At 37.5% G+C, this 27169-nt stretch overlaps 2 protein-coding genes across 14 annotated transcripts in view; one reads left to right on the plus strand and one right to left on the minus strand.

Annotated features, from left to right (window-relative positions):
• Positions 1 to 3205, minus strand: part of ELAPOR2 (endosome-lysosome associated apoptosis and autophagy regulator family member 2) — a 266632-nt gene extending 263427 nt beyond the window's left edge. For 5 of the 11 annotated variants that reach the window (XM_055114603.2, XM_034964346.3, XM_034964350.3 and 2 more), the window contains exon 1: positions 2846 to 3165. In XM_055114603.2, the coding sequence (XP_054970578.1) occupies positions 2846 to 3034 (189 nt within the window). In that variant the 5' untranslated portion in view covers positions 3035 to 3165. Of the gene's footprint in view, positions 1 to 2845 lie in introns of all 11 variants that reach the window. The other 6 variants (XM_034964353.3, XM_055114606.2, XM_034964351.3 and 3 more) reach the window with 5 other exon arrangements.
• Positions 3206 to 3354: 149 nt separating this feature from the next.
• Positions 3355 to 27169, plus strand: part of LOC129398172 (LINE-1 retrotransposable element ORF2 protein) — a 63722-nt gene continuing 39907 nt past the window's right edge. For 2 of the 3 annotated variants that reach the window (XM_055114607.1, XM_055114609.1), the window contains exons 1-2: positions 3487 to 3603; positions 3954 to 4029. The gene's annotated coding sequence lies outside the window, so the exon portion shown is untranslated. Of the gene's footprint in view, positions 3604 to 3953; positions 4030 to 27169 lie in introns of all 3 variants that reach the window. The other variant, XM_055114608.1, reaches the window with a different exon arrangement.

Here is a 27169-nt window from a genome sequence, read left to right on the forward strand (position 1 = left end):
CTGCCAGCACTTTGACTTTCCTTTTATTTCTGTCTCCCAAACGATCGCTTCCTGTTTGTGCGTGTGCTTCCACACTGCTGATCTGATCACCAGCTGAACATTCCAACACAATAATTTTTCTCCCCCTTTCGACTCCATAATCCAAAGACTTTGACAAAGGAATCTGTATTTTATGAGTTTCACCCCAGAGTCCATTCCTCTGCAAAAATCTAAATGTAACTTTTACCCATAACCTAGTTTTTGAAGGGCCTTTTTTCTGAACTCAGGCAATTATAACTGGATGACTCCCAGGCCAGTTCTCTGCATTTGTCTTCCTTTAGTTGCTTTCCTCTAAAACCAGGCAGGAAAATCAGAGTTTATGTAACTTTGTTAAACATGACTACTTCTATAAAAATATTAATAAATGAGGGTGACACAAACTACTGGGGGAAAATGAGGTTCAAAATGGCCTATAGCTTTTTCTATACTCCTCAACATTCTCTCACATTGAGAGTTGGTTTTAGCTCTCAGCCTGAAAATTCCTCACTTTAACTGCCCTCACTCTGTTCCCCACTGCATAGTCTGTCCTTTGTGGCATTTGCCTCTTTTAATGTTAACAAAAAGTGGAAAATGATAAACGAGCAGGAGTGAACATAGAGTAGTTACTTTAACTGTGTCTTTATTCACAGGCGTTTAGCCCACAATCCTATAACTGTATTCAGAGGAAAGGGCTGAGCTCAAGAGGATACCCTTTCCCCACTCCCAGCACAAACATTCCTTTACCTTCAAAGTCTGAAAATAACTTGCCCTCCCCACTTTCCTCTTAAAAACAATGTCAGAGAAAAACAATGACCAATTCTGTAAATTAGCTCCACTGGTTAGACCAGATATCAAACAGATTCAACCCCTGGGAGGTCACTAGGCCTCTTCTACTTCCAAGAACTTCTAACTCCCATTAGGTCCTCTTACTTGTCAGTCATCAGGAAGAACATAAATGGATCTGTGCATTAACATTTATAAAAACATACAGCCAAAGGCAGGCTCAATAGCGTCCTCCTATATATTTTATTTATTCTCATTTTTCAGAAGGAAAATGTAAATTTCAGATCTCAAAGGATGAGTCACATGCAATTTCTAAAGCCAATGCAATAAGGACCTGTGATCAAGTGAACCCAGCCTTCCTGAACCTTCTGTCATCTCTCTGCCCCTCCTTTCAATCTTTGTTTTAGGTTGCAGACTCTTCTTTCTAGGTCTACATGTGTAGGACATGTGTTCATCTAAAAGATTAGTCTAGTTGTAGAGACCAAAGGCATCACTTCTATTGACCCTGACCTTCGCCTACTTCAAGCAGATTTTCATTACTAAGAATCGATGTTATCAGAAGCTTATTTTTCAGTTTAGAAAAATACATTCTGCATATTAGAAGTTGGGGGCTGGAGGATAAAGTTTATCTTGTCACAACTGTTCAATCTGAGATGTCCAAGAAGCAGCTTTCTGTGGAAACCTGGAATAATGGATTATTCCCAGGTGATATGTAAAGTTGTAGAATATAGATTAAGCTCATTATACTAAAAAGCCCTAAAATTAAACACAGCTGTTTGTTGAGCTCTTGCCCTGATTTCCCCAATTACAACATTGCTGTGTGTTCGCACACAAGCCTTTGATCCGATTCTCTTTCATTTCAGTCTGTCCTGGGACCTGTACTGTAGGAGAGAAAGACGAAAATCCATAGATGATGGATGATGTCTAGAACACAGATACTCTGTAATTCAAGTCTCGGTAAAATTCAGAAGTTAGAGCAACATACACAAACAAGAGGGTCTGGCCTTTCTTCCCAGAGGGGCTATTGGCTAACCTATTTTTGCTACATTAATTAAAACGACCCATCGCCCTGATTCCTAACAATCTTCCTAAAAACAGTATCTATTCCATATATCCTCCCAACACAATCAAAGTAGGTCAGAAATGTTGCTTCCTTCCCCTCATTGATTTTCATTAAGAGGATGCACTTTCTGGAACACTAAATGGAAAGATAAACACCCAATACAAGAACCAATGACACCCCCTGTAAATTTTTGGCACACTGTCTCGTTCTTCTAAAAGCCAGATAAAAATCTCATCACCCATAGTTTATCCTTTTTGGCTGTACAACAATAATTACAAGCTATAAAATACACCGCGGCAATACTTCAGCCAGGTGATAAAGCACCTCCCAAAAGAAGCATATTCACTGTCTTTTCTAATTTTCTCCATCATCAACCTGCCTCTTCTCTACCAAGTACATACTCCTTTTTTTTTTCCCCCCAAATTCAAATCCACATTTTGTCAGAAGGATGCTAAGTGACACCATACATTGGCTTAGCAAACCCACAGGGCCTTAATCAGGAAGCTGAGGGCAGGGGAGTGGGACGAAGGCGTTTGCAGAGACAGGGGAGTGGAGACAGGGGGAGGAGGAGCGGGAAATCCTCTGGTGTCTGTGTCTGGCTCTCTGGAAAAGCTGTGATGAGATGGTTCTTCAAATCCCACTGGTGGGGCTTCCCCAGTCTCCTCCCCTTCCTGAAATCTTTCCCTCGACCCCAGGTCCTCAAACCTGGCTGTCCAGAAAGGACGCCGCAAAGTCCTACAGAGCCCCCAAAAGACACAAGCGCGGACAGAAAAGCATCCCCCGAGAGACAGCGAAGCCACACACCCTCTCCGGGCCAGCTACCAGGGCGGGCAACTTCACCCCTCGAAGCAAACGAAAGCCCCTGTTCTCCAAGCAAAGGAAAAGGGGATGGCAAACAGAAATAAACAGGAACCGCTCTCAGCCTTCATCTTCCGCGCCCTCCCCCAGCAAACTCCAGGTAGAGGACCAGGTGCTGCTCACCTCCTGGCAAGGAGGAAGCGGGCGGCTGGAGGAGGAGGGCAGGTCCCCAGCCCAGGCCGCCTGGCAGCCGGCGAGCGCCCAGCAGCAAATCCAGGCGGGGCTCCAGGGCGGCGAGCGCCCGCGGCGGGGAGCCTCCGCCGGCCGCCCCCAGCCCCTGCCCCGTACCGGCCCCCGGGCGCGGAACAGCATCTTCGTCCGGCCGCGGTCGGCGGGCCGGCGGCAAGGCAGCCTTCCCGGGGTGCGGCGGCAGCTCCGGCTCCCGGGCCGCGACTGCTGTGCGCTCGGCTCGCCGCTCCGTCACCCGCCGCCCGTCCGCCCGCTGACAGCTCTGCTGCGCTCGCGGCCCGGGCAGCCAGCGCCGATGCTCCCGTCACGCCGGAGGGAGGGACCGCGGGGCGCGGGCGCGGCGCGGGGGCGGGACGCGGGGCGGGGACGCTGGAGCTGGGGAGCAGGTGGCGCGGGCGGGGGCTGCGGCCCAGCCCGGCGGGTCCCCAGGGGCTGCGCGGCGCTCGCCTCGCGCTAGAGGGCGAGAGAGGCTGGGGACCCCGTGGAGTAGCCTGTCTCAGGTCCCCGTGGCCCACTGGGAGGGGCGCTCCCGGGATGAAGCCAGAGTAAATACAGGACATCAGGACATTGTTTTCTGGCGGTGGGTCTTTAAAAAGCTCGCCACTTTCCTCATTGCACACAAACACGCAGATGTGCCCTCGGAACATCCCTTGTAAGGATCCATGCTGGCTAGCGTCAGATCGAATTTCTAGGTGATTAGGGTGTGCATGAAATGGCGGGGAAGAAAGAGGACTGAGGTGTAGACGTGGTGTGTGACTCAGTTTTCTCACCTATTTAATGAAAATAATACCCACCATGTAGGATTATTATGAGGATTAAGTAAGTTGATGTACATAAAGCACTTGGAAGAGTGCCTGGCACACACTAGGTGACATGTGTTGGTAGTAGTAGCCGTAATTATTGCTGCTATTGGTGTTATTTTGTGGAGATGTGTAACATTGGGCATTAAGCCCTGTGTTTTCTGGAGGAAACAGTTTCTCCATCTGTGCAATGATTGAGGTGCTCTTCGTTTTTTCTTTCATTCAAAAACATACTGAACTAGGTGATGGTGAACAAGATGGACATAAGGCCTTCCTCAGTGGCAAGGATCTCAAGATCCCTTCTTGATCTCAGATTCTGTAAGTTATTGTGGTGAGTTATTGTGTTTTTCAAAAGAAGCATCCAAATTTCTGATTATTGAATATCTGGACAAATCCACGTGGCCCACTCATTATAAGTTGGCCTGTGGCACATTTGTTTGTGGCATTATCTCTAATGTCCTTTTAACAAAATTTCCACATGAAAGTCTCTGTATATGTGTGTTTGTGTGTATGTATACACATATAGGTTTGTGTATCACACCTATATTCTGATTATAATAACAATATATGTTCTTTGTAAACATTTTGGAAAATATTGAAAAGTATCAGGAAGAATATAAAAATAACTAGAGATCCTACCACCCAGAGATAACATTGTTAATGGTATTAACATGTTGAGGAATTTCCTTGTTGTTTTTTTTTTAACTCTGTGTGTACTGCAAAACTGGAATAATAATTTGTAACCTGCTTTTATTTTCTTAATAACATAAATATTTTCTCAAGTCATTAAAGTCTCCAACAACACAACTTTAATAATTGTAAAATATTTTCTACTCTTTAGATACATGTAATTTACTATTAGATATTTGGCATTGTTTAAGGATTCAGTGTTATTAATAATTCTGGAAAGAATGCCCTTGGAACATAATCTGTGTGCATCTTTAAATATTTTATGATAACTTCCTAGAAGTGAAAACATTGGATCACATGGTATGTGTATTTTTAAAGTTTTTGACGAATAGTGTACAAATTCCTTCCAAAAAATTTGTAGCAATTGTTACCAGCAGTTTATGAGTATTTATTTCACATCACCCTAGATTATAATACTTCAGATATTTATCATTTTTGTAGAAGAGAAAAATGCTATTATTTTTAAAATGTATTTTTATCATTAGTGACATTGAGTGATTTTTCATATATATCTACTAGCTATTTGCATTTTTCCTTCTCATGTCAGGGTGTGAGAATTTTTCACTGGCACACTTTAGCCATCTTATTGAAGTTCCATTTTTTATTGATTCGTTAGCAATCTTCATAAGCCTTTGTGTATGTTTATCATATATCTTACAAATACTTTTTTGTAGTCTTTTAAATTTATTTCTGATAGCTTTTCTGGCAGAAGCTTGTCATCTTTAGGTATTCAAATGTAGCAACATTTTCTTTTGTGATTTCTTCCTTTTTTATATCTAGAAGTACGCGTATCTCCACAAAATCATACAGATGCCTATGTTTTCTTATTTTGTTATATTTTGTTATTATTTCCTTTTTATATGCTTTATTCTTTAATTCATGTGGAATTTTTAGGAGTCAAATTATGTTATGATTTTTGTCACCTGAGAAAGAACTAACAACTTGACTATTAAATTGAAAACAGCTTCTTTCCTTATAAAAATAAGAGTCGTCCCGTCAATGCACTTGGATCAAATGACAATTGTAGATTTTCCAGAGTGGGACAACTTGCCACTTTCAATAAATACTTTTCTCATAGTTGTCCCATCCATAAAGAAGATCTTGACCTTGGATAATTAAAATCAGCATAAAGGCTGACAGAGAAAGGAAATTTCAAGAAGACTCTAAGGTCCTCTTGTACCTGTTATTTTAGGATGTAATAGCAAATTATTCAAAGTTTGTGATTATCTGATCAATAAATTTACTCTTAAAGATAGTTTTATAAAAAATATACTTTAATAGAAAATTCGTAATGAAATTTTTGCAAGAATGGGTTTAAATAGCTTACAATCACTAGGTAATAATCATTTTTCCACTTTATTTGTGCAGTGTATACCTGAAAATTGAACTGAATTTTGTTAAAAAGTCAACAAGAGCCTTAGCTGTATCAACAAAAGCCATAGCCAAAATGATGCTATATAAATAGAATTATTTTCTTTTTTAACTTAAATCAGATTGTGGTATAAATAACCCCAATTTTTATTTATTTTATTTTTATTTTTATTATTATTATTATACTTTAAGTTTTAGGGTACATGGGCACAATGTGCAGTTTAGTTACATATGTATACATGTGCCATGCTGGTGTGCTGCACCCACTGACTCGTCATTTAGCATTAGGTATATCTCCCAGTGCTATCCCTCCCCCCTCCCCCCACCCCACAACAGGCCCCAGAGTATGATGTTCCCCTTCCTGTGTCCATGTGATCTCATTGTTCAATTCCCACCTATGAGTGAGAATATGCGGTGTTTGGTTTTTTGTTCTTGCAGTAGTTTACTGAGAATGATGATTTCCAAATTCATCCATGTCCCTACAAAGGACATGAACTCATCATTTTTTATGGCTGCATAGTATTCCATGGTGTATATGTGCCACATTTTCTTAATCCAGTCTATCATTGTTGGACATTTGGGTTGGTTCCAAGTCTTTGCTATTGTGAATAATGCCGCAATAAACATACGTGTGCATGTGTCTTTATAGCAGCATGATTTATATTCCTATACCCAGTAATGGGATGGCTGGGTCAAATAGTATTTGTAGTTCTAGATCCCTGAGGAATCACCACACTGACTTCCACAATGGTTGAACTAGTTTACAGTCCCACCAACAGTGTAAAAGTGTTCCTATTTCTCCACATCCTCTCCAGCACCTGTTGTTTCCTGACTTTTTAATGATTGCCATTCTAACTGGTGTGAGATGGTATCTCATTGTGGTTTTGACTTGCATTTCTCTGATGGCCAGTGATGGTGAGCATTTTTTCATGTGTTTTTTGGCTGCATAAATGTCTTCTTTTGAGAAGTGTCTGTTCATGTCCTTCGCCCACTTTTTGATGGGGTTGTTTGTTTTTTTCTTGTAAATTTGTTGGAGTTCATTGTAGATTCTGGATATTAGCCTTTTCTCAGATGAGTAGGTTGCAAAAATTTTCTCCCATTTTGTAGGTTGCCTGTTCACTCTGATGGTAGTTTCTTTTGCTGTGCAGAAGCTCTTTAGTTTAATTAGATCCCATTTGTCAATTTTGGCTTTTGTTGCCATTGCTTTTGGTGTTTTAGACATGAAGTCCTTGCCCATGCCTATGTCCTGAATGGTAATGCCTAGGTTTTCTTCTAGGGTTTTTATGGTTTTAGGTCTAACGTTTAAGTCTTTAATCCATCTTGAATTGATTTTTGTATAAGGTGTAAGGAAGGGATCCAGTTTCAGCTTTCTACATATGGCTAGCCAGTTTTCCCAGCACCATTTATTAAATAAGGAATCCTTTCCCCATTGCTTGTTTTTCTCAGGTTTGTCAAAGATCAGATAGTTGTAGATATGCAGCGTTATTTCTGAGGGCTCTGTTCTGTTCCATTGATCTATATCTCTGTTCTGGTACCAATACCATGCTGTTTTGGTTACTGTACCCTTGTAGTATAGTTTGAAGTCAGGTAGTGTGATGCCTCCAGCTTTGTTCTTTTGGCTTAGAATTGACTTGGCGATGCGGGCTCTTTTTTGGTTCCATATGAACTTTAAAGTAGTTTTTTCCAATTCTGTGAAGGAAGTCATTGGTAGCTTGATGGGGATGGCATTGAATCTGTAAATTGCCTTGGGCAGTATGGCCATTTTCACGATATTGATTCTTCCTACCCATGAGCATGGAACGTTCTTCCATTTGTTTGTATCCTCTTTTATTTCCTTGAGCAGTGGTTTGTAGTTCTCCTTGAAGAGGTCCTTCACATCCCTTGTAAGTTGGATTCCTAGGTATTTTATTCTCTTTGAAGCAATTGTGAATGGGAGTTCACTCATGATTTGGCTCTCTGTTTGTCTGTTATTGATGTATAGGAATGCTTGTGATTTTTGTACATTGATTTTGTATCCTGAGACTTTGCTGAAGTTGCTCATCAGCTTAAGGAGATTTTGGGCTGAGACAATGGGGTTTTCTAGATATACAATCATGTCATCTGCAAACAGGGACAATTTGACTTCCTCTTTTCCTAATTGAATACCCTTTATTTCCTTCTCCTGCCTAATTGCCCTGGCCAGAACTTCCAGCACTATGTTGAATAGGAGTGGTGAGAGAGGGCATCCCTGTCTTGTGCCAGTTTTCAAAGGGAATGCTTCCAGTTTTTGCCCATTCAGTATGACATTGGCTGTGGGTTTGTCATAGATAGCTCTTATTATTTTGAAATGCGTCCCATCAATACCTAATTTATTGAGAGTTTTTAGCATGAAGCGTTGTTGAATTTTGTCAAAGGCCTTTTCTGCATCTATTGAGATAATCATGTGGTTTTTGTCTTTGGTTCTGTTTATATGCTGGATTATATTTATTGATTTGCGTATATTGAACCAGCCTTGCATCCCAGGGATGAAGCCCACTTGATCATGGTGGATAAGCTTTTTGATGTGCTGCTGGATTCAGTTTGCCAGTATTTTATCGAGGATTTCTGCATCAATGTTCATCAAGGATATTGGTCTAAAATTCTCTTTTTTGGTTGTGTCTCTGCCCAGCTTTGGTATCAGGATGATGCTGGCCTCATAAAATGAATTAGGGAGGATTGCCTCTTTTTCTATTGATTGGAACAGTTTCAGAAGGAATGGTACCAGTTCCTCCTTGTACCTCTGGTAGAATTCGGCTGTGAATCCATCTGGTCCTGGACTCTTTTTGGTTGGTAAGCTATTGATTATTGCCACAATTTCAGATCCTGTTATTGGTCTATTCAGAGATTCGACTTCCTCCTGGTTTAGTCTTGGGAGAGTGTATGTGTCGAGGAATTTATCCATTTCTTCTAGATTTTCTAGTTTATTTGCATAGAGTTGTTTGTAGTATTCTCTGATGGTAGTCTGTATTTCTGTGGGATCGGTGGTGATATCCCCTTTATCATTTTTTTTTTTTTTTTTTTTGATTTAATTCTTCAGCTAAAACAGCGGAAGAGGTGATTTATTATATGGTTGTTACACTCGGCCACAAATAAACACAGAAATAGTCCAGAATGTCACAGGTCCAGGGCAGAGGACCAACATGGGCATTTTGTTTATGAGCAAGGTGGGTCTCAGAGGTGATCGGCGATCAGAGGGCGATGAAGTTCTAGATCCATTGAGACAAGCTCTAGACAGTAGCATGCAGTCCCACAACTTGTACCAGCATCCCCAGCGTCTGGCATTCCATGTTTCTGCTCCTGTGGCCTCCACGGTGCAACAAGCTAGCGGTTTACTTGGACCTCTGCCTCATCTTTCTTCTTTTGCGCTTCAGCCTGCGCATTCGCTTCTTCCTCCACTTGGCTCTCATGGCGCAGAGGTTTCCAAAAAAATGGCGCTAAGGCCGAGAGCCCCTTTATCATTTTTTATTGTGTCTATTTGATTCTTCTCTCTTTTTTCTGTATTAGTCTTGCTAGCAGTTTATCAATTTTGTTGATCCTTTCAAAAAACCAGCTCCTGGATTCATTAATTTTTTGAAGGGTTTTTTGTGTCTCTATTTCCTTCAGTTCTACTCTGATTTTAGTTATTTCTTGCCTTCTGCTAGCTTTTGAATGTGTTTGCTCTTGCTTTTCTAGTTCTTTTAATTGTGATGTTAGGGTGTCAATTTTGGATCTTTCCTGCTTTCTCTTGTGGGCGTTTACTGCTATAAATTTCCCTCTACACACTGCTTTGAATGCGTCCCAGAGATTCTGGTATGTTGTGTCTTTGTTCTCGTTGGTTTCAAAGAACATCTTTATTTCTGCCTTCAGTTCATTATGTACCCAGTAGTCGTTCAGGAGCAGGTTGTTCAGTTTCCATGTACTTGAGCGTTTTTGAGTGAGATTCTTAATCCTGAGTTCCAGTTTGATTGCGCTGTGGTCTGAGAGATAGTTTGTTATAATTTCTGTTCTTTTACATTTGCTGAGGAGAGCTTTACTTCCAAATATGTGGTCAATTTTGGAATAGGTGTGGTGTGGTGCTGAAAAAAATGTATATTCTGTTGATTTGGGGTGGAGAGTTCTGTAGATGTCTATTAGGTCCTCTTGGTGCAGAGCTGAGTTCAATTCCTGGGTATCCTTGTTGACTTTCTGTCTCGTTGATCTGTCTAATGTTGACAGTGGGGTGTTAAAATCTCCCATTATTAATGTGTGGGAGTCTAAGTCTCTTTGTAGGTCACTCAGGACTTGCTTTATGAATCTGGGTGCTCCTGTATTGGGTGCATATATATTTAGGATAGTTAGCTCTTCTTGTTGAATTGATCCCTTTACCATTATGTAATGGCCTTCTTTGTCTCTTTTGATCTTTGTTGGTTTAAAGTCTGTTTTATCAGAGACTAGGATTGCAACCCCTGCCTTTTTTTGTTTTCCATTTGCTTGGTAGATCTTCCTCCATCCTTTTATTTTGAGCTTATGTGTGTCTCTGCCCGTGAGATGGGTTTCCTGAATACAGCACACTGATGGGTCTTGACTCTTTATCCAATTTGCCAGTCTAATAACCCCAATTTTTAAAAGACTAAGCACAAACAAAATCAGAAAAAAATAATCTGATTGAATTCAAGTAGCAAATTTTTAAATTAATTTTAAACCATCAATGAAAACATCAGTGTAACGTGTCTTCTGTATCAAATTAGCAAAGAGATAATAATTCTGGCAAATGTATGCTGTGGATTATACACTCAGGAGAACATATATTTCTGGAGGATAATTTGGCAATGTGTATTAACTGCCTTTAATATGTTTATGCCTTAACCCAGTAATTTTTCCATCCAGGACTCTAAGGAACTGGTAGGTAAGGAGCACAAGGTTTCTGTACAAGAATACTCACTATCCTTTAATATGATTAAAAATGAAGTAACCTAAGTGCGCCAAAGTAGAGGAATGGTTAAATAAATTGTACTGCTTCATGTGGTAGGATTATGTACATATTAAAAGTTACGTTTACTAGAGAATACTAAATGAATTGAGGAAATATGATGATATAATGTTAATGGAAAAAGCTGGAAACAAATCCTAATAAACATATATCCTCCACAAAGGCATAAGAGTGATGTAATGGACTTTGGAGACTCAAGGGGAAAGGTTGGTAAGGTGAGGGATAAAAGACTATATATATTGGGTACAATATACACTGCTCAGGTGACAGGTGCATTGAAATTTCAGGTATCACCACTAAAAAACTTATCCATGTAATAAAAAACCACTTGTACCCCCAAAACCGTTGAAATTAAAAAGTAAAATAATAAACAGTGTATCCTCAAGTATGATGTGCAGGGGTTGGGGAAGAGTTTAAGTGTGCTTTATGGAAGTAATATCACTAGAAGGAAATAAACCAAACTGTTGGCAGTAATTATCTTCTAATACTAGCATAACAGATATTTTTCCTTTCATTTTTACAGACTCTGTGTTTTTGATTTTTCCATAATTACATATTATTTTTATAATCATTACAAATTACTAAAAATGTTTGTATTCTTTGATGCCAATCAATTCTACCTGAAGAAATCATCAAAGATGTATACAAATATGTACGAACAATATGCAAGGACAAAATATTCACCCATGTTTTTTGTAAAAGAAAATGAATGAAACCTAAATATTTAATACTAGGGAAAGTAAATAATGTATATTATCCTGACACAAAGAATTATTTTATGAAAGGTGTCTGACAGGGAAATGCTTATGAAAATGCTTTCAGTTAAATGGGGGAAATCATGATACAAAATTTAAACACAATTGATACATCCAATGTAGTAAAATTATAAAAACATGGACAGCAGGATACAAACCAATTTCAGAATACTGATTGCTTCAAGGAGAAGAAAGGAGAATAATATTGGGAAGGAATGTAAAAGGGGCTTCACCAGCATCATTAATACTTTATTTCCAAAAGGAAAAAGGATGAAAGGGATGGAGAAAAGAAGAAAGAAATATCTGAAGCAAATTTGAATGCTGTATCATTGTTTTGTTGTGAGTGTTGAATGGCAGTTACAATAGCTAACATTTATTGAGCACTTAATATATGCCATTGCTGTTCTAAGATGTTTACAAGTTCTACTTCATTTAACCCTCAAAAACAACCCTATGAGATAGGTACTCTTTTCTCCATTTTACAGATGAGCAAATAAAGGCACAAGTTTCTCAGAAAAGATAGTGTTGGGTTTCAAACACAGGCAGTCACATTCTAGGGCTCACCCCCTTAGGGAGTTTTATTACCCTCTTCTATTTTTTTTAAATATCATTTAAATTATTAAATAGAATATAGTCTTAACTAGGTTTTTAAAATCATATTTGAAAAACTGAGGATAGGCCAGATGACTAGCAAAGATAGTGTTTTCTGGACAAAATGTATGGATTAGTTTTTTTCTATTATACTTTTCCATACTTCCAAATTTTTTATAGAAAATATATATTAGTTCAATTTTTAAAACAAGAAAGATGGGTCATATCAAAAAGAAGTATGATACTTCTACCTTTTGTACATCCATTTGGTCACCATATTTTAAATAACTGTAGGGAAAGAAGAATGCAGAATTGAGGAGGATAAATAGGATTCTAAAGAAAACAAAAGAATGATTTCAACAAATGGAAAATGGGTCACATGAGGAAAGGCTAAATTCGGGTGTTTTGAGTTGCTTTCTCTGAGTCCATGAAAGCCTCTCACCAGAGGGATTTATCTGCCTTGCTCTCCGTTTTCCTCAAGGATCAAAACAAAACTATTTATAGTTAAAGGAGAAAAAATTTCACTTGGATATAGAGTTTAACCTACTGTGAGAGGTTGTGGAAATATTCAAGAAGAATGTTGTATTAGTTAGGTTTCTTCAGAGGGACAGGACAAATAGGATATGTGTGTGTGAGAGAGTGAGAGAGAGAATTGGCTGACTCTATTATGGAGGCTGAGAAGTCCCATAATCTTCCTTCTGCAAACTAGAGACCCAGGAAAGCCAGTAGTGTAATTCAGTCCAAGGCCAAAAGCCCTGAGAACCAGGGAGTTAGTGGTGTAACTCTCAGTCCAAGACTGAAGGCCTGAGAGCCAAGAGCTCTGAGGGCAGGAGATGGATAGCCCAACTCAAAAAGAGAGACAGCTGGTTCTTCCTCCACCTTTTTGTTCTATTCAGGCCCTCAATGGATTGGAGAATGCCCACTCATTTTGGTGAGGGCAGGTCTTGACTTAGCCTACTGACTCAAATGCTAATCTTTTCCAGAAACACCCTCAAAGACACACCCAGAAATGTTTTGCCAGCTATCTGGGCATCCCTTAGCCCAGTTAAGTTGATGCATAAAATTAACCATCACAAACGTGATGTCAGACAAACCTGCATTTTAAATTGAAACTCCACTTACTTACTGTCTGCGTGATCTTGGGAACATAACCTAATCACCCTTGACTTAAGTTTCTTCACCTGTAATTTAGAGCTAAAAATACTTGTCGCTATAGGGTAAGTGTACAATGAGTTAATGTGTTAATACATAATGAGTTAATGTACCTAAAGCATCTGGCATGTTTATTGGTATATTTCTGTATATGTTCCCTTCCTAAATTATTTAAGCCAGTATATCCCTAGTAGAGTCCGAAACCGCCAAGGAGAGGATGCACCTCCAGCATCTTCCTAGATCAGGAGTTTTCTCTGAGAACTTTTACTAAAAGTGGGATGGAATGAGTATAAAAGAATCAAACTGCAGGCCGGGGAGGGTGGCTCACACCTGTAATCCCAGCACTTTGGGAGGCCAGGGAGGCAGATCATTTGAGGCCAGGACTTCGAGACCAGCCTGGCCAACATGGTGAAACCCCATCTGTACTAAAAATACAAAAATTAGCCAGGCATGATGGCACAGGCCTGTAATCCCAGCTACTCAGGAGGCTGAGACAGGAGAATCACTTGAACCCAGAAGGTGGAGCTTGCAGTGAGCCGAGATCGTTCCACTGCACTCCAGCCTGGGCAACAAAGTGAGACTTTGTCTCAAAAAAAAAAAAAAAAAAAAAAAACCGAATCAAACTGCAATTCTGCAGCACTTCACCGTTTTGCTACTCAATATACATAAACATTCTTATTCCTGCATTCAAATTTCCATATCTGCATGATGTTCATTTCTCTTCTAGTTCAGTGACAATCCATCTGGATATTCTGAAATCTATTGGGTAAATTATGAAGTTCACTATCACCAATCCATCCTATATTAAAAACTAGAGATTTGCAATACTATTCAGCAATAAAAAGGAATGAACTATTGACACACATTATAACTTAGATGCATCTCAAAGGCATTATGCTAAAGGACAGAAGCCAATCTCAAACTGTTACCTACTGTATGGTTCCATTTATATGGCATTCTCAAAAAGACAAAACAGTGCTTCAAATCAATGGTTGTCAGGGGTTGGGGTGACAGTGGAAAGATGTAACTACAGAGAGATAAAGGAAATTTTTAGAGGTGATAAAACTGTTTTATATCTGAATCGTGATAGTAGTTACCACGTATGTTAAAATTCATAGAATTGTATACCAAAAAGTTAATTTTACTTTATATTCATTTAAAAATTAAACATTTAGAAAAGAAATGAAACCTAATGCATACTAAAGTTGACAATATGTTAGGTTTTGTAGGCATTAGGAAAAAGTAGGAAAACAAGGGAGGAAAATCACTAATATAATTATATGCATAGAAGAACCAGGAAGAAAATTTGAGCAGCTACAAACATTTTCATTTGTGCGATTGCTTTTGAGATCATCTTTGGTATGATAACTTTCTTCCCTCATGGTCCCTTTGTGTTCAGCTAGCATCTCACTTGGTCATGGTTCTTTATCTGGTGGGATTAATTGCTGAGTGGTCTGAGTCTTGGTGGACCTAACCAAAGGGGTTGCTGTAGTCTTCCCTTAACTTTTTTTTATTTTTTGAGACAGGATCTCCCTCTGTCACTCAGGTTGGAGTGAAGTGGCACGATCACAGCTCACTGCAGCTTTGACCTCCCAGACTCAAGTGATCCTCCCACCTTACCCTCCTGAGTAGCTGGGACTACAGGCATGCACCACCATGTCCAGCTAATGTTTTTAATTTTTTTGTAGAGGCATGGTTTCACTGTGTTGCCCAGTCTGGTCTTAAACTCCTAGGCTCATGTGATCCTTCTGCCTCAGCCTCCCGAAGTGCCATTAACTTTTATCACTGTTTGTTACAATACTAGGTGGTGCTCCAGAGGAATCCCTGAGCTCCATCATAGAAAATCGTAGTAAACCATCACTGGAAACTGTTTTTTTCCTTCCTGGCCCATTGGCAAGAGAAACCCCAAAAGGCCAATTAGCTCACTCAACCTCCAGTTCAACTGTGTCCCCTGATGAAGCGTTTCTCCACTGAATACTATGACCTCCAAACTAGCAGAGTACAAAGAAATAGATTTGGAAAGCAAAAATGTTATGCATTGGTCAGTCAGTGTTAAAATGAGAAATACCACCCCACTTCACTCCTCAGTTTCTGGCTTTGGGAGAAAGAGCATCTTATATTAGTCATTAGTTCAGATAATGTACTTTATTCTAAAGGACAACTCCCTCCCACCTCCCGAAGTCAAAAGGTGTTGTTTCCCAGCCGGCACAATAAGTAAGTCTTCCTTAGATCATTCTGCTATGCCATAAGCCAGCTGTTTTTGAGTGAAGGTTTTCTGGAAATACAAGGGAAACCCAAGAGCATTGGTCTTAATTATTTTGCTGTAAAATGAGTCTCTTGATTGATTAAAAGAAAATAGTGTGAAAATGCATACTGTAAATAAGATATCCATTAAGTCAACAGAAGCAGCATGCCCTGCCATAACTAGTTTGATTGTGACCCATACAAACCATATGCAGATTAAGTGTTTATTTCAGTGAGTACAAAATACTGTTCACTCCATAATGGAGGGGACCCAATATAATCAACCAGAAGGCAGGCTGGTCCCCTCATTATATCATACACTATTGAGCACTCACTATTAGTCTCTATTGCTGGCAGATCGAGCATTCAGCCATGGTAGCAGCCAGGTTGAAGAGAGGCAAGTAATTTGTTACTGAGGCATGCACAGTCTTCATCGCTGCTATGATGGAACATCGTTTATGAGCTCATTGACACAGTGAGGTGAAGGAAGAAGTTGACTGACATCAACCACATGGGTCATCTGGTTGACCTGATAGTTGAACACTTGGTGAAAATTCACATGGGACACTAATATTCTCACACTGGGCCCATTTCAAGAGGTTCAGTCACATAATTTTTTTTCCAATCTTTCTTATCAGCAAGCTGACAAGCCTATTCCTTCAAAGTCCTTTGCTATATGGAGAGACATTTAACTTCTACCCAGGAATTGGTATAGATTTGACCTTCTTCCAGGCAAAGTACACCTGGTTGTACCCATTAGAGGACTTCCCTTCTCCATTTTCCTTCAGTGCCACTCATGATTTATTCATTTATATATATAAAAACAGGGAAAAATTAAACTACTTGGAAGCAGAATGCTATACTGAATGCAATAGTAAATATCAATACAATTTTTTCCTATGACATACATTGTTCAAAGAATGCCCTGCAATGACTAGTTTGTGACCCATACACCCAATATTTGCATGTCTATTAATTAATATTGACAGTCGGGATAGGAACATTGCGGGATATTAAAGCTGAGCCATCAGAAATCCTGTAACCTGACAATTCTTTAAGCATCTTATCACCTTCCCAATTTGTAAAGGAAATGCAAGCATGATTGGCATGCAGAGATTCTGCAAATCCATTTACCCGGATATCTCAGATAAGAGCAATGAAGGAAATAAATATTAGTCCTTAAAGGTCAGGGATATTCAATTCTTACTTAGTGCGGAATATTTCAAATAATCTGAAAGAAAAGGGTAGGTGACTGGACACAAGTTTTGCAAAAGGTTTTAAATGTTAAGCAATGTGAGGAAGTCAACAGCTACAGAACCACAGAACCTTAGAGAAGGATTGGCCTTTAAAGATCACTGAGCCAAATCCCATCTCAAATCCCTGAATCCTCTCTGCAACTCTCCATCAAATGGCTTTTCAGCCTTAAAAAAAATTCAGTGACTAAGAAATCATTATTTTCCATGGCAGTCATCCTAACTTTGGACAGCTCTCAGTTTAGGGGAAAAAAAAGTCTTTTTTCAGAGGAGCCAAAAACCTGTCTCCTATTGTCATAATTCTCACTCTAGGGTCCACAGAGGACAATCCTCATTTCTCTTCCAATGATGATCCTTCAGAGAGCTTCCTCCCTTCTTAATCTTCTCTTCTCTAGGATAAACATCCTCCATTTCTTCCATCATTTTTCACATGATTTGATTTTATATGCACCTCAATTGTCTAATATTCCTCTTAAAATTTACATTCTGACATAACAACACAGCTTTAGTCTGTAACAGAGTAGAGTAGAAGTATAATTTCCCTTATTTTACAGAGGTTATAGCTCTTATTTTTGCAGTGCAATGTCAAGGTGGATTTTCTAGAAGTCACACTAATGTTCAGTATAATTGCTAACATTCATCAGGAGCTCCCCAGGTGCCAAGCACCTCGAAGATGCTTCACATGCATCATCTCATTTAATTCTCCTGACAACCACCTATGAGGTAGGTACTATTTTTATCCCCATTTCCAAATGAGAGAAATAAACCTGAGAAAAAATAAGCACCTTACCCAAGGTCAAATACCCCATAGGTGGCAAAATTTGGATTCTAGCCCGGGATTTCTGAAAAACTGGTAACTAACACCTATTGAGCACTCATGTGCCAGCACTGTGCTGAGCCCTTACTTCTAATGGGAAAAATTATTATTCCCATTTTATACAAAGGGAAACTGAGGGAACAAGAGGTGTAGTAAAATGGTTAGAAATTAATAACTAACTTATCCGAACAAGGTTACTTTATATACGCAGGTTCAGGATCTTATATTTATCTCTTACAAAATTAATCTTACTGCATTCAGTGCATCACTCTACCCTGTCAAAATTTTTAGATGCTGATTTCATCATCTAAAGTATTTTTATCCCTGCTACTTTTTTTACAACTGCAAATTTCATAAGAAAGGCTTCCATGTGTTCAAGTTACCAACAAATTACACCACATGAAAGGTGGCCTAGGAAAGATTGATCCACAAGCCACTAAAAACCTCTTTCCAGGTGCCCTCAATCCACTCATCAGACCTTAGGAACACAGTCATTCAACCCCTAATACACTATCATCCAGTCCATATTTCTCCATTTGTCCACAAGGATACAAGGAATTTTTTAAGTATCCTACTGAAATATAGATTTGTCATCCCAGCTCACATATGGTAACTCTATCAAGAAAGAATATCGTATTAATGTGAAGTAATTTAGGGATAATATTATAAATCTATCGTGGATATTAGTGATTGCCATTTTTTCTTGTACATATTCATTACGTTTTAAGAAACAAAACACTAAATTAGGTATACATTAAATTGTCTCCATACTCATGATACCATGTATTTATTCATGTAATTACGTATAACACTTTCTGCATTTTCAAAGTCAAATTTTAGTTCCAGTATCTTCCCACTCAGTCTTACGAGTCGTCTGAATTGATTTCGGTAGGCAGCATGACATGTTGCTTTCTGTAATCCGTGCTTGTGAGATTGACCTCTTGGGCATCTTTAAGATCAACAGTATTATTGTTAGGTTTTGTTTGCATTTCCCATTTAGTTAAACTGAGTTTCACTTTTTCCTTGATTGAATTATTCATCAGTGCAAGTGAATTACCTTCTCTTGAAAGTTATCCAGAAGCTTTTGATAGATAGATGTTTGGCACCTGAATAATAATCCTTTAAGACCACAAATCTGTCATGCAGTCTTTTCTGGCTTTGAAATGCTATAATATAGACAATAGATTTGGCAATTTTCTACTACCTTTGATTTCATTTTTGGCATTTACTAGCTCTTCTTTGTACAAAATAATGTCTCCTTTCAGCTCTGCATTATAATGTTATCTCTCTGTAAAACAGCTAAAGCAACATTAGGGATTCAAACTTAAATGCAAGCATCTGAATGCTACCGCATAGGACTGTATTATCACTTACAAAGATAACGACCACTAAGAAGCACAGAAGCTAGGGCATGGGTTTTTTTGTTTGTTTATTTGTTTGTTTGTTTGTTTTGACATTGCTTTCTGGGAAACACCCAGATGTCAGGTATGTCAAAATGTGAAAATACATAACTCTGACAATTGAAGAAATACAATAGTTACACATATTATTGAGGAGTTTAGGTCCTAAATTGTGGCCATTTTTCAAAGCAGTATCAAATTGACAATTTTCAACAGTAGATTTCTGGTCTCCATTCCCTATCTACAACCTAAAACAGAAGATGAAGCTGTTTGATTAAGAAGAAATAAAGGTCATACATCTAAATCAACCATTATAAAATATTTTGTTTAAAATACTTTATATTTTCTAACCGAATACCAAATTTCCCCCAGGTATTTTTGTAAAGCTGGTGTTACCGCTATTGTCCTGTCCCAGTTAGTTTTATTTTAAATATATCTGTAGTGCTATTATCCCCCTGAGAGATAAAAAAGGTCACTTTCCTTTTAGAAAACACAGAATTATTCAACAGAGCTTAATAACTGCACTGCTAATGTAATTCTTGCTATACCTCTGAAAGAAAATGCTTCTTGAGACAGATTCAGACCAAGTTTCATTTGTAATGTTAATGTATTTTGCCTGAGAAAGATTCAGCTGTGTCACTTCTTCACACGTTGGCCAGATCCTAAGAAGGTTTTGGTAACAGAGTGGAGAAAGACATGCGTTCTCATTTCTCATCTCAGTCTAGAAATAAAATGACATTAGCCACTTGTAGTATGCCAATTCATGTTCCTTTGATTATTTTATGACTCCTTAGCATTTATAAAGTAGTCCTTCAATTTTGATACCACATATCCTAATTGGCATTTAATGATGTTTTTGTTGTTGTTAACAAAATGAGGTGGCCTAAGAAGTTTATTAATATTATAACCTAAAAAAATAAAATTACCGAAATGATTTGAGCAAGAGCCAGCCCACCTCTTTCTTTTTAAGAAGTGGAGGCTGGTGGGGAAAGTACCTAAATGCTTGTGGTTTTAGGGTAGCAACTCAGGTTTGAATCTTACTCAGGGAAAGAAAGAACAAGATGTGTTTTCAAATCTATTCAGGAAATAAATTTTTTCTAAGCAATATAAGAAAGTAATTAAGTAAACAACATGAAGCCATCATCAAAGATGGAGGTTATTCATAGCAGAAACTGAATAAAACAGTTTTTACACAGTAGTAAATAGTTATTATACTTGTTTCACACTCCCATACTTCATCCCATTCTAATTACCTATTTATAATTGCTAGGTTAACTGATAATAGTTTAACTGATAGTTTTGATTCTACTATCAGTCTTCCATAAATGACATGTTGTAGATTGCATAAAACTGACAGGTTTATGCAGCTATGGATAACTCAAATTATTATTAAATAATATTATATTAAATATATTTATTTTAAAAATACATTAAGTAATAAATTAGTTCCCCTACTAATTCAACTTCAAATTGCTTAGCCTAGAATTCATGGCTCTTTCATGCTGTAGCCTCAGTCTGGCTTTTTATTTTTATCATTAACTATTTCTTTAAAATCACCTACAATTCAGCCAAACATACTGTTCTCTAAAGTCAGTCCATGTTTTTTTACCTCTATACCTTTGTTCATGCTCTTTGATCCTTCTACCTGGAATGAACTTCTACTCATCCCCCTGTGTCTATTCTATAGATTGGGATAAAATATCATCTTTTAAAAAAAGTTTTGCTTTATTTCCCCAGTTAGGTATGAACATTTAATTTACACCATTTTACTGAATTGATCACTTATATCATTAAAGTCTTTGAAATCCAGAAACTTTTCAATGTACTTATTGGTATCTTCTGCAGTATAACACAACACATCACATAATAGAGTGCCCAGTAAATATGTAAATATACATATGAATAAATGTCTAGTCTACAATCTTGTATTTATACTCTCTCATATTCATAAAGGACCCCCTCATTCTTTCCATGCCAATCTTAAATTTATTGTAGGAATAAATTATATTCCAAGACTCTAAAATTTCATTTTCCGGTAATATGACACATTTACTGGAAATGTGACCAACCCTCCCACTGAAAATAATTAAAATAATAAAAAATATGTTTAAATACATTGATGTGTTAGAAGGAGAGGACTCTCAGAAGTGAAAAACTATTCATATTGCATGCCATATCAAAACATTTCGTGTGTCCCATAAATATATATACCTACTATGTACTCACAAAAATTAAAAATTAAAGAATTTTAAAAATAAAAAGTAGTGAAAAACAAATTGAAAATAGAAATCTAGAGAGGTAAGCTGAGCTTTCAATCTGATTTCACCTTAAGGACATTTGCCCATGAAGGTGAATGTGAGCTTCTGTATTCACAGGTAACAGGAAATAAATCCTGAGAGGAACATACCCAAGATGAGGAATCTTAAAAGAGATGCCTTAATAAATCAGGAATCTCAAAGGCCTAAACCCTCAAGGTACATGTAAACTAGAAATAAATCCAGGGAACAGCAGGGAAGATTGTTTATTACAAAATATGGCGTTGGGTAGAAGGAAACATAAAATTGCCCCCTTGGGATTCGTTTGCACAAGCTGGCCCTCACCTGAGCTTATAGCCCAACCTCATACTACCTGGGGATATTCAAAAAACCTCAGAGAAGAAAATTTAAAGTGTTTGTGTGTTGGTAGACTCCCTTCCCCCGGCCACCAATGTTCAGCAGAAGCAAATGCAAATAGTCACTGAGGTATAAATTGTTAATATAGGGCTCAGAAACATTCAACAGATAAAATTCCAAAAACTAAACTAATAGTTAAAACTTACAAAATGCGCAGAGAAACAAGTCATCTTGGGTGAGAGGTAGTAGAAGCAACAGATAGCAAAGTTAGATACATAAAGACTTCAAATGTTGGAATTATAAGACAAATGATGAAAAATATATTTAATATATTTTAAAATGTAAAAAACCCTGAAAATATAAGAGGAAAAGAAAAGAATATAAAAAAGACAAATTTCATTCTAAAAAAAGAAACAGAGAGAGAGAGAAGGGAGGAAGTGAGAGGGAAGGAAGGAGAGGGAGAGGAAGGGAAGGAAGGGAGTAAGGAAAGGAAGGAGGAAGAGAAAAGGAAGAAGGTCAGAACATTTAGGAATTTAATATATAAGGCTGGGAGCTGTGGCTCACACCTGTAATCCCAGCACTTTGGGAGGCTGGCCGGCGGCGGGGGGCGGATCACTTGAGGTCAGGGGTTCGAGACGAGCCAGGCCAACATGGTGAAACCCCATCTCTACTTAAACTACAAAAATTAGCCAGGCATGGTGACTAATTTCTATTAGCTATTTGGGAGACTGAGGCAGGAGAATCACTTGAACCTGGGAGGCAGAGGTTGCAATGAGCCGAGATAGTGCCACTGCACTCTAGCCTGGGCGACAGAGTGAGACTCTGTATCAAAAAAAAAAAAAGGAAATTTAAAATATAATAATTGTATTAGTCCATTTTCACACTGCTGATTAAAGACATACCCTAGACTGGGCAATTTACAAAAGAAGGAGGTTTAATGGACTCACATGTCCACATGTCTGGGGAGGCCTCACAATCATGGCAGAAGGTGAAAGGCATGTCTCACATGTTGGCAGACAAAAGAAGAGAGTTTGTGCAGGGCAACTCCTCTTTGTAAAACCATTAGATCTCCTGATACATATTCACTATCACGACAACAGCACAGGAAAGACTTGCCCCCATGATTCAATTAACTCCCACTGGGTCATTCCCACAACACGTGGGAATTCAAGATGAGATCTGGGTGAGGGTGCAGCCCAACCATATCAATAATAATGAAATCCAAAACTCAGTATATTCTCCTTTTCCATTCTTTATCTCTTTCCTTTGGTCCAGGCCAAGAATTCAGGGTTGATTTTTTTAAATTAAATAAATGTCTTTACCTGATGTGGAGGATCCACAAAAATAACTACCATTGAACATTATACTTAAGGGTAAAAACATTCATTTTCAGATCAGGAAAATTATCAGAATATCCATTTTTTCCAACCTTGGGTTGGAGTTATTAGCCAATACCAAAAGGGGATAAAAGGAATAAAAGTAGAAGAATAGAAGACAATAAACTAAATTATCATTAGTTGCAAGTGAAATTACTTTGTTATAAAAAGCTTCTGACAGGATCTACAGAAGATTTTTAGAATTAAGAGAAGAGTTTACTACATTTGCAGAATATAAAAATCAACATGTAAAAATCTATTGCATTTCAGTATACCAACAATACAGAGTTGTACAGGAAGATTTTCAAACTAAAATAAAAGTCTATAAAATACTCAAAATAAATAAAATAAACTGTGCAAAACCATTACTGACAAAAATATAAAACTGTAACTGAAATTCTGTACATTAAAGAAGGCCTAAATAAATAGAGGTATACAATGCTCATGAACTAAAGGACTCAATGTCATAAAGATGCCAGTTCTATAATTGATATGTAAATTCAATGCAGTGCCAATAGAAACTTCAACAGGTTTTTTTATCCTGTGTATGTATGTGTACAAATTAATATGTTGAGTCTAAAATTTATATTTAGGTTCAAAGATCAAAAAATTGTTAAGACATTATTCTTTTGAGGAAGAAGAAAAAGATGCTTTGTGCATTTTCCTTATTAGATTTCAAGATTTATTATAAAATTAAAGAAATGAAATTCAAGTGCTACTGACATGGATTGATAATTAAAGAAATGGAATAAAGAGTTTAGAAACAGACTCATACATTTATTACTTAATATATGACCAAAGTGGTATTAGAAATTTGTGGAAGATAAATAGACTTCAATAGATGGTGCTGGGACCATTGGGCATCTATGAAGGGGACAAATGATATTGTGTCTCTAATACCATAAGCAACAATCAATCAACTTCAGTTTTATTAATAATCTATATGTGATTGCAAAAAAGCTACAATTAGAATACAATCCAGGAAAATATTTTTGATGGCCTCCCTATGGAAAAATTTCCTTAATAAAATGCACAAACATAAAGGAAATTATTGATAAAATGGACTACATAAAAATTACGAACTTTTGTTCCTCAAAAGACACCAACAAAAATATTAAAAGTGAACAAACACAAAGATACAAACCAGAAGAAGATATTCCTGGGAGAAGGATTTGTATCCAGAATATGTAAAGAGTTCTTTTTTGTTTTTGTTTTTGTTTTGTTTTGTTTTGAGACAGAGTCTCACTCTATTGCACTCTATTCACTCCCAGGCTGGAGTGAAGTGGTGCGATCTCAGCTCACTGCAACCTCCACCTCTTGGGCTCAAGTGATTCTCATGTCTCAGCCTCCCAAGTAGCTGGGATTACAGGTGTGTGCCACCATGCCTGGCCCAGAATATGTAAAAGACTTCTTATAAAACAATAAGAATTGAGAAACCAGCAACGTTTTTTTTAAAAAAAAAAATTCCTTCAACAGATTTAACTTGTTAACTACATACAAATACTTCCTAAATCTCTATTGCAATGTCCTGTAACCACATTAATTTTAATAAATTTAAAATTGAAATAATCTTTTTCCTAAAGTCATCTGTCTCAAACCTTGTAGTAATGCTTAGCAATTAAGTTACTTTGCTTTCCACATTCAGTTGTTCACAAAATACAGTCAGTTCTTCCTCTGCAAAGTTTCTCACATTTCTGTCCTTTTTATTCCTATGTCACTGTCACCATTCAGAGTCTCATTTTCTTGAACCTCTGATAAAGTTCTAACTGGTCTCCCTGCCTCAAATTTCTCACTTTTACACCTTTCCTGCTTCCTGCTCACAGATCTAGATTAATCCACCTTTTGTGTTTTAGAAAGCACTCTAGGAAAAAATAGAATTAATCCACTTTAACACAATTCAATTTCAAATTAAAACATGTTTAATCATAACCATATAATAAAATATTATTAAATGTGATCTAAGAATGGAGAGTGGCTTTTTGGTTAAAAAAGTCATGAAACGATATATTACAGAGTTAGCAACACAATGTGGTGAAGAATATATGAACTCTAATCGGTTAACCATAGGAAAAAATAAAATTATGTGTGTTTTATTAGGAACATAATAACATACAACAGTAAAAATTAAAGAACTACAGCTACATAAAGCAACATAGATGAATCCAAAGAACATAGTTCTAAACAAAAAAGCAAGCTATACAAAATGCAAGTAGTATAGTTCTATTCATATAAAGCTCAAAACATATACCACCTATGTGGATTGTTTTTTAATTTATAATACTGTTGGTTCTTTACAATCTGAAGGCAAGCAATTTATTTAGGTAGAAATTTGAAAATAATTTTATTACATTATGAATTTTCTGGGGCTCAGCCAAGGAGTTTTCATCAGTCCTTTTTCAGAAATTGGTGAGATATAAATTAGGAAGAAAAAGAGAATAAAATGTGAAAAGCAGAATGAGAGGTATGCATATTTTTCTGTTGTGCCAAAATGAATACATTTTAACTTTTCAACTTCACCTTTCTTTTACCTTTTTTCAGAGCTCAAGTAAGCAATCTTTTATTCTGCCTTGCATGCCTTATAAAATGCTTAATATATCGACCAGAGGATACAATAATCAGTTATATTAATATCAGCATTACTATGTAAAGCAATGAACCATGTCCAAAGACCTGGTTTCTACATACACTTCCACAATTTGTTTACGTATCCTTCATCAAGTCACATAACTACACTGGGCCTCAGTTTTCCCTTCTGTTAAAACAGAAATTATCATGCCTGCCTCAGAATATCCTCCTGAGAATTAAAATAGTAAACACATATTTTTGTAAAGTTCCTGTGTGGTACCCAACATGTGATAGGCATTCAACAAATATAAGTTCCCTGCAACCATTAATGTGCTACAGAATCATCTGAGTCATTTAAAAATAAGAAGGGGAAGGGGCAAAATTGGACTTCAGAAGGCAAACAGCTGCTTAATTTGCTCCCATTCCATAATTATGAGGTTACTAAATCTGTTGAAAATATATTTATTTATAAGTCTTTTGTGACAAAAAAGAAGTCATGGTAATTCTAACTTTTGTTTGCTTTTCCTTAGCTAGTGATGTCACTATGTGTTCAGTATTCCCGCTGGTTTATTTCCCTTTTTATTTTATATAACAGTCCTTTGCCAATTTGATGACAACCAACATGTCCTGTCATTTGTTTCCTGTTCTTTTATGTAGTTTTCTCATGACCCAGATCCCAAACTACTAATCCCATCCTCCTTTAAGTTGCCTCTGACTGGTGAATATGCAGTCTATTTTTATGCTTATGAAAATAATTAACCTGTTATTGGTATATTCAATTTCCTACACTGTTGAGGCCCTCCTTCTGTTGCTTCAGTTGTTGAACATGGAGGACTGTCTGCAATTGTCTATGAGGAATCTAGACATAAATTTGAACCCAGAAAACACGCAATGATACATACCATAATGTATACATTATTCCTGGGGTTAAACCCTAGGAATGACTGCCCCCAATGACTTACTTAACCAGAATGAATCCAGACTTCCTGCCTTAATCCATTTTCTCTATCTGTGCACGCAAACTTTTAACTCTGTTTTTACTTTCACAATGTCTAATACAATGATATGCACCAAGCTGATCATCAATAAATCTTGTTGACTGACAGATTCCTTTTAAAGAATGTGACATAGACAATAGGAAGGTCACATTTCCCCACCTTTTGAATCTAGGTCAGGCCATGTAACCAGTTTGGCCAATGAAATGTAGGGTGGCGATATACCTCACCTTCTGGCCTGACCCCTGAAACATCCCATGTGGTCTTCCACACTCTTTGCTTGTCAGCTGGTCAAATGAAGGGCACTCAGTGAGGGAATCTGGAAGTTTTCCTGGAAAGTAGAAGCACCCAATGGAAGGAACCTGGGTCCCTGACTCAACACCGGGGAAGAAAACCCCTAGGAGAACCACCTGGTCTCTTTTGGTCTGTGACATCAATAAGAAATAAAACATTCTGTATTAGGCCACTGCAACTTGAAAGCTGTTTCTCATAGCAGCTAATGTTAATTAGTGTGTCAAGTATCATGAACCACCTTACTACCTGACAGTTTACATGTCAGAATAAAGCACAAGATAAAGCTATGGAATCTTTTCAAAAGTAATTTTGATAATTCAGATAATTCCCAAAAGTAATTTTTTAATGGAATTGTTCAGATTTTCTATTGAAAACTT

This window comes from Pan paniscus, chromosome 6 (genome assembly GCF_029289425.2).
Source record: "Pan paniscus chromosome 6, NHGRI_mPanPan1-v2.0_pri, whole genome shotgun sequence".
NCBI classification, from domain to species: domain Eukaryota; kingdom Metazoa; phylum Chordata; class Mammalia; order Primates; family Hominidae; genus Pan; species Pan paniscus.